The following is an 11989-nucleotide window of genomic DNA, read 5'->3' as shown; positions in this document are numbered from 1 at the left end:
CATTTCCTTCCTCCAAATTTCACTATTATAAGTATAACCGTTCAAAAGTTACGAGGGGGGGTACGGACTTTTGACTAGCACTGTAGAATCTATACAGTACTACTGATACTACAAGGAGCGTACAATAATTATAACTACGGAGAAAATTTTTTTGATATTTTTAAAAATAATTTGGATAATTTTTGCTATTTTATTGTAGATATTGTGTCAAAATTTATAAATTACAATTTTGAAATAAGTAATTTATATTAATAATTTATATTATTGAACTACATTTGAAGAGGGTAGGCGGCGCCTACCTTGCCTACCCCGACGGGCCGCCCCTGGCTACATCGCGCATCGGTAATTAGAGAACTTACAATAATTAGACACTATTAATTTAAATCTTAAATGTACATTTTGTAACTGTTAAATTTCCCGCCAAACTAAATGAGAATCTTCTTGACAACGTTGTCGCTCTTCACGCTATCGGTCGTAAAAGGTAGTATTAGGCAGGTACTTTTAGGGGATTATCGCTGTTAATTATTGTTGTGGAATACTGAAGGAGGATTTATTTATGATAATTCACAGAATGGCAAACCTGCTTGCAATATACAACCGTACTGACTCTAAGTTCTAAGAAATAATGTTTGGAAGGAAGCAGAACACTCAGAACAGAACAGAAATAAACCTCTTTTAATGTGCATGCTTCATAGGGCACCATTATCTGAATTTTGTCTTTATTAAGTTATTACATACAATATAATATATCCTGTGATATCTTTGTGTTTGCTGTTTATCGTGCAAGTGCAGTCGTGCATTAATGAAGTTCCTATAATAAAGTATACATAATAAAGTAATAATAAAGAGAAATAAAAAAGGTTGTTGTTGTTTATTTGGGTTTATATGACTGCGCAAATCCATTCGCCAATTTTACTATTTTTTATTTTATTAGTCATTTTTTCGTATCTTATCCTAAAACTAATACTAATATTAATCTCTAATAAACAATTCTACTAATAAATAATTATTTTTGTATTTTTTTTAAATAATTTTTTATAATATATATTTTTTTTTATTTATTTTTTCTAAATGATGTTCTCAGAGTTCCACAGTAAAAACTGCAACATTCTTCTTTTCTTCTTTAGCCCTCTACTTCATTCGAAAGCTTTTTACTATGGACTGTCCAAGTTCGTCATTCATTTTTTTTATTATATATTTTTTTCTATTATTTTTTTTATATATATTTTTTATATATTTTTTTGTATTTTTTTTCTTTTTTTTTATTTATATTTTTTTTTCTTTTCTTTTTTTCTTTTAATATATAACAATTTACAAGAAATACTTAACCTATATTTTACAATTACAACTTAAGTTTAATATCTAAAATATGTTTATACAATAGTCGATATACCAACTCATTATTTTTTAATGTTAATAAATAATTTAAATTAATGGGATGGTGGACATCAGTCAAAGAATACAGTGAATTTAAAAACATATTAACTTTATTAGAAATAAGAGAACAGGTCAAAATTTTGTGTTGTAGGCTACCAAACTGACCACAAATACATTGAGGGCTATCAGCTATATTAAGTTTAAATATGTATGATGGTGTAAGACAGTGGTTAAATCTCATTCTGCATATGGTTCTTGTCATATCCTTTGTCGACTCCATTTTAGAAAACCAAGGTTTATCTGTGATATAGTTTCTGATTGATCTGTAGTGATTTCCTGTATTTATGTTCTCATCAATATACCTTTCTTTCCATTCTTTCTTAAGCTCCTTGAATAAATCTGATTCAATATCTCCAGACGTACAAACGTAAAATAAAAAAGGTATTTTGTGTAATATTTTAAAGTATAAGGTTAGTATTATAGGAACTATTTCCTATACCTAAAGGCTTTTTGCTATGTATGTATTCAAAAAATTATGGACACTAGATTGCTTTCTGAAAAGTGCCCTACAAAAATCTCCATAAGACGTACATTGAATGTACATCAGATGTACACTGTACGTTTGTAGCGGACGTTCTATGGACGTCCAATTTTGTGAACTCTGGACGTTCCAATGTACACAGATGTACGTCCATTGGATGTCCATAAAACGTACTTGTGCTATCTCGGGCCTTATAATGAAAATTGCATCTGTTGTTGATCTGCCCTGCATAAAGCCAAATTGATTCTCGGATATTTCGGTCTCTTTACGTATCCGACTATCAATTACTCTTTCCCATATTTTTATGGTGTGGCTAAGCAGTTTTATAGCCCTGTAGTTTGTACATTGTTGTATATCTCCCTTGTTTTTGTAAACAGGTACCAATATACTGGTTCTCCATTCGATCGTCTGGCATTTGTCCAACTTCCATGGTAACATTCGATTTGTATGCATCCATATCGTTATTTTATTTTCTGCTTTTGCCAATAGTTCATTTTCGGTGTGTTATATCAAGGTTGTTCAAATGAAAAGATGCGCAACGCCCCTGTGGGTATAAATGAAGTCTTTATTCAAAGTATTCACCAATGGCCTGAGCAAACGATCCCATTAATTAATGAACTGAAGGATTCCTTCCCAGATAGCAATATAAACTTGTTTCAAAATTGCAACAAATTTAATACATCAAACATGAAAGCTTGCTGCAGGTTTGCCATGGCAACTTTGCAAGCTTGCAGCAAGTTTAAATCAAACTTGCTAGTTGGAGTGTGACAAACTTGCATGAAGTTTGTTTTTTCAAACTTGATACAAACTTGATATAATAAACTTGCTGAAGATTTGTTTTTGTTTTGTTGCATGAAGTTTGTTTTTTCAAACTTGATACAAACTTGTTTAAGGTTTGTTTTGACATACTAGCCACAAATTGAATAAAACAATGTGAATAAAAAATACAATACCATTTTATATAACTATTTATTCAGTAATCACTTAACTAAAATACAATATATTGTCTAAAATTATTTATTAGAACTTACATACATTAAACTCGCTAGCTTCAGATTGCTCGATGCACAGTTTTGTCTCAGCTCGGAAACAAATAAAAGAAATTGTTATAAAGTCTTGCTGTGTGAACAGAATTAATATTTTCTATTAAAAGAGATAAAAACATGTTAAAGTAACAATTTTACAATAAAACCTAAAACTTATTTATAAATAATATATTATAATATGTTTATTTTAGATAGTATGTATGTAAATACAGTTAGAAGCTACAAAAACATAAAAAAACTTACCTTAATTTCACCAAAGCAAAAAGAATACCAATCTGTACCTAATCACCACAAGCAGGTGGGTCTATGAAAAACTGAAGAAAACAAGCTTCAGCTTAGTAATTAAAGTAATAGTCTCGGAGAATTGTACGGTAAATGTTGTAAAAAAATCAAAGAAAAATATCAACATAGGATAAGACATACCTAACCACAAATTATCACGCCACCGTCGCCACCCTTATCTATGATCACCGCTTGGCAGGATGGCAGGTTACTTTTTCCGTGTTGCCAGCTGTCGAGTAAGCTTTTTCCCTCAACGTACCTTAAAAATTCCCACTTTTATGATAAAATTCCCTCCTATGCTCCTATTTAAAAAATCTGTGAAAATACCTATGTTAAATTATTTTCAAATATTTTGATTCTTATAAATATTTTACAATTTTGACTGGAGCAAAGATTTCCTTATAAGTTAACTTTTTCCCTTTTATGTTGAAAATTCTCGCAGAAAGGGAAATTTACCAAGGGTGGCAACACTCTCGTTTTTGTGGGCGTGACATCAGTCAGGGTAACGAACGAAACCGAACCGAACCGACCGTAACGTGTAAGTCATCCAAATAGATGGCACGCGTGACTTGGCTTTGCAACTGTACGCTTGCAGCAAAGTTGCTACAAACTTGAATCATCACCTTTGTCATAACAATATTGCAGCAAACTTGACACAAACTTGCCTCGTCAAATCTGACGCAGCAATTTAAAATCAAAGAAGAATCAAACTTGCCACAAGTTTACATGCTATCTGGGTTGTTCCCAGAATTCCTGTGGCCGTGACGAGACCCAACCTGCACAGCGTGCTTCGATTCGTCGTCCTAGTTAAAGCGCTTGCCCTTGAGATGTTTTTTGAGAAGAAAAAACAACGAAATCTCAGGGTGACTGATCACTTCTCACTTCAAAGTTGGATACAGTTTCAAATTTATGGTTCTGTCTTATTAGATATTTCGAAGTTACTGTGTCGTCTTTCCCTACCGTCATGTATTTTGTTTTGTTCTAGTTTTTCTCTAGCCCTATTCTCTTCACTTTCAGTAATTATAACTTCAAGGTACTTACTAAAATGAATTAAAAAAAAACAAAACTATTTATAAACAAGAACGTTGTCATTTTGTTATCTTCAAAACTAAAAGTACTCAGTATCAATCACTGTCCTCTTCATATTTCTGTCTTTGCTTAAAGATTCCACAATTCTATTATAATACAAAAAGAATGTGTGTACTTGGTACGCACGTAAGAAGTTATACTTCTATTAAATGATTTCAACGAAATAAATATACTTAAAAGTTTATTTGTATTTTATTTAATTAATAAACTAATTTTGATATTACCACTTTCAAATTTTTTTTATTAAAACAACACCAAAAATTAAGAAAAAAAGGATAACAATCGTCTGTGTCAGGATTTGAACCCGGGACCTTCGCGTTGTGTAGTGGAATGCTCTACCAATAACCCATCAGGGTTTTGTTTTTACGGCTTCTGGGACGTAATTACAAACGACGGTGACAAATAGATCAAGTGAAGTATTAAATATAAAAATGTTTAAAATACTTATTATCTTACCCCCAAGGAAGACAAATCCAAAGACACAAAAATTATAATATATTTACTAAAAACATTAATATATTATTTTCAAACCTTAGTTGCGCTGATACATACATAAATTGGATGACTTAGCAACTAACAACATACCGTCGGTGTGCGCCTGCGCCAGGGAATGTAAAAATTCACCCTCGTGCCTAAAGAAGTATAACTTCAAAAAATAATCCGTGAATAATGTCCATGTGCAAAGAACGAACAAGCGAACGAATACATATCATTCGGTCTTATTGTTATATCCTTTATTTCTTCGATATTGTTTAATTTCAGATAAGCCAATAGACGGTTTTAACAGTCATGCTATACTTTGCGACATAAGAGATGCAATTACACTTTCTGTAAAGCTCGTATAATCGTAGTGGCAGTGCTTCTATCTTTAATAATTTGTCGTTCATTATAATAAAGAACTTGTTTAAATAGTACCACAATATATGGAAAAGTATGTAGATTGAATAGACTATCTACCCACCTCGGATGAACGTGGAATTCCCATAGTCTTACAGGAATGTGATGGATGGGCTAGGTGCAATTCAGGTTAGAGTATTCAACATGCAAAGTTATTATAAAAAAACTTTATTACAAAACTTTTATTTACAATCAGAAAATATACTAGATATAAACTACATGCTCTAAAGAGCAATGTCATGATACACAAATTGGCAGATTTCTTACCATTTAAATACAATCAAAATTAAATATAAAAAAAACATAAATAAGAGTAGATCCAGAGAATCTGATACTGATGTACAAATTGGTAAAATTCCACATCAATTTTAAGTATCCATTAACAGTGATTCTTCATATGTGGTAAGTGTACTTTTAACACATTCGCGGACACGCTGTCATTTTATACACGTATTCTTATGGAGTAAATGACTTCATATGCAGTCATGACCGCGAATGTGTTAAGATACGCAGCATAGTACTGGTCAATAGTACGCTGACCCCTAATACTTTTAATCACATATTCTCCAGAACTGCAATCCTTGTGTTTTGTTATTATGATATAGTTGGAAACCAGTTTTTTGAACCAACAAACAGTTTGAGTTTCGTGATCGTTTTAAACAAAAACTAAGAAAGGCAACTAAGACAGAAAACTTCGGTTTTCACTATTTCTATCTCTTGAAACCTTTTTAGCAGAAAATGAGTTTCTTCTTAGTAAAACATTGTTCAGTAAATTATTTTTATGACTTTTGAATATCACGAGTTCGAGACTGCTGTGGGAATGCCGATAAAGTAATACAGTTTTTAAAAATAAAAATGTATACCATTTTTATTCAGTTGCAATGCGACGGCAAAACAATCTCATTTTTCACTTAGAATACGGAGCGCAGTCCAGCACTCTGAATCGACGATTTTCGACTCTTATTGGAGTCTCATCGGAGAGAAGTAGGCCTGCTGCTCCATACTCTAACTAAGGGTAAGAACAGAACAAGTAAGTCGCGGTGGAGGTGGAGGTCGCGGTCGATGTCGACATCCATGTAAAACAAACACATTGTACTGAATGAAAGAGAACAGAGCAGGTAAGTCGCGGTGGAGGTTTAGCGCGATGTCATCCAGGAGGTTTACATCGATGCTTTTGAAAATAAAATGAGTTTGTTTTACATGGATGTCTACTGCGCGGCCTACAAGGATGCTTCCCTGTAATTGGTCCGTTCGAAGCCAAGTTGTCATTACCTACGCTATCTGAGTTGATACTTTTTATATTATCCCTTTTTTGTGTTCAGTTTATTTTTGAATTTCTTCAAATTTCAATAAACTACTTCACTTGATAGTGATTCTAGCTCGACTGACAGCGCAGGTGACCTCCTTGCTATGTGCTGTCGACATCGACCGCGACCTAACTAGTGGCATCTACCGCGACCTACACTTCGACCCACTTGTTCTGTTCTTACCCTAAGTGACCAACAGCGGGAGTTTATCTCCCACACCGCAACTGACGTGAATGGATTAGGTGACTAGCGTCATCTGGCAATTAAAAGGTAAAGTTTTCAATCCTAATAGCGACATTAATAATATTGAAAAATATTAAAAATATTACTAAAAGATTTTTAAATTGAAAACTTATTGGTACATTTCCCTGGTGACACCTCCAAGGCTTCTACAATATGCAAGACAGATGGATGCTGCAGTGAAGACAGGGAAAGACCAGGGAAATGGACAAATAAGTTTTCAATTTAAAAATCTTTTAGTAATATTTTTCAATATTATTAATGTCGCTATTAGGATTGAAAACTTTACCTTTTATCTAATACAGTTTTTATTACTTTTTTAATATCTTACTTTTGTGAAGCTGGATGAACTCTTGTGCACCTCAAAAATAAGTACAAAAACAGACTGCCCTCGTGAGCATGATTTGTGTTTTAAAACTCAGCCACATCACTTCAGATTTGCGACTTTGAGCCAGCAATTGCAAGCACAAATATTATTAAATTAGGAAAATGATCTCTTATAGACCTATTTTGTTTTCATTTGATAAATTTGGCTTTCGTATTTTGCATTAAATATTTTAAATTATTAAATATTTTTGCACTAAATAGTTTATTTAAACAGGTTTTGTTTTTTGTAATTCAAAATGTGTAAAATTTCACTTATTTTCAAATACGATTTTATATACAGTGCCAATTTGAAAAGGTACCACCCTCTATAATTTGGTCCCTATAGAAAATCTAAAATTATGAAAAAACACGTCAAATTTATTTGTGAGGGGGACATTTTGTATGGCAGTTTTCAACTAAACTACATCAACCCTCTAACGGGGAAGACACAACCTCTAAAATCTTTAATGGAAAGAGGGGTTGAGTGATACCTCATTTTATAGGTCGTTCAACTACCTTTTAAAAAATACCACATACAGCACGATCAGATTCACTTTTTATTTGAGATTTGGATGCGCACTGTTGTTGACGTTCGGTTTTTCCATATTTTCTGAATTTGATTTAGGTACCGAGCAAATATTTTACTTGACGAGACGTTATCAAAATATAAAATTTGGAAAAACCGAACATCAACACAGGTTATAGGTCTGGATCCCGCTTATGAAAAAAAAAGTTGATTAATAGCAAGCTGAAAATTTGTTAATAGCTTAAGGGTGTCTAGTCGGACAAACTGATATATGGGAACACTGGAACAGGGGAAGTTTTAATTGTGGAACAGGTTAAAAATTTGAAACGGTCACACCACGAAAACGGCACATGTATTTTGTCCGACAGAACAGACTTAAACTCTCCAAAACGGCACATGTATTTTGTACGACAGAACAGACTTAAACTCTCCGAACAGAGATTAAATTCTCATGCAAAAATCAGACTGCTATTTATCACCAAATGGGCGTTTTAATGAGTGGAACATGTAGAATATGTCAAATGACAGGAATTATGACAGGTGATAAATAGCAGTTTGATTTTTGCATGAGAGTTTAATCTCTGTTCGGAGAGTTTAAGTCTGTTCTGTCGGACAAAATAAATGTGCCGTTTTCGTGGTCTGACCGTTCCAAATTTTTAACCTGTTTCACAATTAAAACTGCCACTGTTCCAGTGTTCCCATATATCAAAGTTTTTCCCACTAGACACCCTTAAGCTATTAACAAATTTTCAGCTTGCTATTAATCAACTTTTTTTTCATACGCGGGATACAGACCTATTAGCATCCAAATCATTTCTATTCTTTTGGAAAAATCTTGGATTCACTACTCCAACAAAGTTTTGGAGTTCTAAACTCGATACTTAATACCTTTACGGTTTTACTTGATTTTTTTAAAAATACTCCAAGACTCAAAAAAAATTCAATTTGAAGTTCAATACTCCAAAAAAATGTGGAGTTCTGAACTCTCGATACTTTTTTACTCGAAATATATTTACGGTTTCACTTGATTTTTCCAAAAGTACTAAAAAGAAATATATTGTATGTGGTACTTTTGTATGTTATTATCATACAATGTTTCCCTGAAGGTAGTACCCAATTTGTTTACATTACATTTTTTTTCTTAAAGGAATTTATAACTTATGAAAAATTTTATTACGGAATTTAATTATGGTAAGACTATTGATAAAACAAAAGATCGAAATCATTTAAAACACTTACGCCGTGTAACGCACTGGTAAAAATTCTAGTATTGGCATGATTACGATGTTTTCCATAGAACTTTTAAAATAAAACAATATTTTCATTTTTCGTCATGCAGTTCCAAATCAATTTTACATTTATATAATTTTTAAGGATCCCTAAACGCAGTACAAAAATTAGAAAATAGTATTTCATTAATTGCATGTACATAAATACCTAAGAAACAACGCGTATTCAATTTCTAATTATTTCATTATTTTGCATTTTAAAAATAATTACTGTTACTTAAATATTTATAATGCTAAAAGGTTCTAGCAGAAATGCACTGAACAACAATAAAAATTAAGAAATTTCTTAACATAGTTTGGATAGCGCTAAACGAAAGGGAACCAACCGAGAAAAGTTGATTTTGAGTAATTAAGGTTACAAAGATAAAAAATGTTTTTCCTTGTAATTTTCAAGATATTAGAGACTTTTTAAGGTATGATATCGCGTTCGAAAGCTAATATTAGCCACTATTAAATTTTTGAAGATATTCTTCTTTAGGCGCGATTCGATCGAGGGTAAAATTGTACATAAATCTGCGCGCTTGCGCACACAGACAGTATGTAGTTCCTTGCTAATCTTTCAAGATAGGTATTTATGTATCTGTATCCGTGCAAATAAGTCATTAAAAGAATATATTAGTGTTTTTAGTAAATGTATTATTTATTATAATTCTTGTGTTTTTGGATTTGTGTTTCTCTGTAGTAAAATAATAAAATATTATATAGACATAACATGTTTACACTATTTATCGCCGTGTTGTGTAATTATATCCGCTGTGTTGTGTAGATGCTAGGGCGTTAGCTCCGAGATTGAAATGACGCGGGTTCGAATCCTGGGCGATTCATATTTTTTTTTATTTTTGGTTGTTTTAATAAAAAATTTTTGAAAGTGGTAGATAAGAAAGTTACTTTAATTTTTAAATAAAATACAAATAAGCTGATGTGTAAGTATATTTACTTCGTTGAAAAATCCTATATAATAGAAGAATATCTTCTTACGTGCGTACAAAGTACACACACATTCTTTTTTTTTTTTCATAAGTTAACTTTTTTGTTTTTTGACAGTGTTTTGGTGGTTAGTTCTTTTTCAATTATTTCAGAAAAACTATTTACTGGTATAAATGGAACCATGAGAGTCATATGGTTCTGTTTAGAGATTAAGAAAATCTAGAATGGTTCTTTCTAGACATTTTACTTTACTATAATAATATTAGAAAAAAGAAAATACTTGTTATTAAAAAAATGTAAATTTTTTAAACCTTTAAACTACCTATAGAAGAATAGAAATAAGAAATACGATACTTGTGATAAAAATTTATATTTATTTACTTTTAAGGTAATAAAAAACTCGAAAATTTCAGCCAAACATTAAACTTATAAAACTAAAACTCATAGTATAGGTACGATTTTACCTATCTTTAAAAAGATATATCCTTGGTTATTTTCTTATTCTTAATTAATTTAAGAAATAATAGAAAATCTTAAAACTCATAAAATCAAAAATTTTTAACAAACAAAAAAACTCTCTAAAACTAATCATACTCAAGTGTAGGAACGTAACTTTTCTTAATCTCTCTTTCACAAAAAATATCTGCGTTAATTTTCTTATTCTTAAGATGAGTAATAAAAAAAATCTTAAAAAACTCATAAAATCAAAAATTCTAAACAAGCAATAAATATTTTAAAACTAATATTCAAGTGTAGGAACGTAACATTTGCTAAAATATGTCTTTCATTAAATTTCTTCTGCGTTCAAATCAAAGTTAGGCAAGGAACCAAATCCTTCAATATCATCCTCAAAATCATCTATGTTTTTAATTTTGTAGAATTGAAGAGCAGCTTTTGGAAGAAACTGGAATAAAGACTTAATGTCCACAATAATATAAAAGGAACCAACCGCCTTGCATGTCGTTTGGTAACAAATACTGCAATAATATAAAAAGAACCAACCGCCTTGCATGTCGTTTGGTTGAAATATTTTCAATAATATAAAAGAGACCAACCGCCTTGCATGTTGTTTGGTTACAATATTTGCAATATTATAAAAGGAATCAACTGCCTTACAGGTCGTTTGGTTGCATTTATTGCAAAAATATAAAAGAAACCACTGCTTGGGTCTTTTTATATTAAATAAAACTGCCTGTTTTTTCGATTGTCGCTTGGACCTTTTTTCTACAGCTGTCGCTAGAAGCTCCGTAGACGTACGGATTTTTTTACACATATAAAGTGAATATCTGGCTGTCGTTTGGTGCTATTAACTCATTTTTTGTCAAATGTCGCTTGGTTCCTTTTCGATTAGCGCTATCCGTTTCAAAACCAAATTCATAAAATTAAGCTAGGTCATAACCTAATATATCTTCAAGACCATACCCAAACAATTTAAAATCAGCCTCGTATAATTTATAGAGAAATTCTATCTCGTAGATTGACAACTGTTGAAAATAAAACCTCAAATTATCCTTGGTTCTTTTTGATCTGGTCACAGGAAATAACAAATTCGGCGCCTTAACCATTCTCAAGATGGTCGAGGAGTCATCATTAATAGTCTCATAGTGGCTTATAAATGTATAATTAAGTGTACATGGCAGGCATAGGTCATATATAGGGGCCCAATGTTCGTTTGTTCGGACTCCTTCTTTGATAAGGTATTGGATGAATTCCCGGAATGTCACGTTGGCGCCTGTTTGTAAGTCCTCTTTTGAAGGATGTTGACGATATTTTCCGATGATGTGTTTTCCATAACGAAGCTAAAATAAAAAAAAATAATAAAAAATACATTCAAATACAATACAATAGAGACTGAAGCAATTTCCTTGTGGCATTTTTATAATTAACTATTTAGATGGGAAATAAGCCACAATTAAATTGAAAAAAATAATTTTATTAACGTTTCGATGCCCAAATCGGGTGTCGTTGTCAAAATACAAAATACTACTAACATAAACAAAAATGTTGTTGCTTAGTAAAAAAATTCTTCTAATAATTTATTTAATTTGACTCATTTATATCGGCAATTCAGATACATAATATGATAATTTTAAAGTAGAAGA

General features: G+C 31.5%; 1 protein-coding gene across 5 annotated transcripts in view; it reads right to left on the bottom strand.

The window, feature by feature from the left end:
- Positions 1–5384: 5384 nt before the first annotated feature.
- Positions 5385–11989, bottom strand: part of LOC126880186 (carbohydrate sulfotransferase 11-like) — a 104922-nt gene continuing 98317 nt past the window's right edge. For all 5 annotated transcript variants that reach the window (XM_050643968.1, XM_050643967.1, XM_050643965.1 and 2 more), the window contains one exon: positions 5385–11686. In XM_050643968.1, coding sequence (XP_050499925.1) covers positions 11270–11686 — 417 coding nt within the window. In that variant the 3' untranslated portion in view covers positions 5385–11269. The remainder of the gene's footprint in view (positions 11687–11989) is intronic.

This window comes from Diabrotica virgifera, chromosome 2, assembly GCF_917563875.1.
Source record: "Diabrotica virgifera virgifera chromosome 2, PGI_DIABVI_V3a".
Classification (NCBI taxonomy): domain Eukaryota; kingdom Metazoa; phylum Arthropoda; class Insecta; order Coleoptera; family Chrysomelidae; genus Diabrotica; species Diabrotica virgifera.
This window is presented reverse-complemented; position numbering and strand designations above follow the sequence as displayed.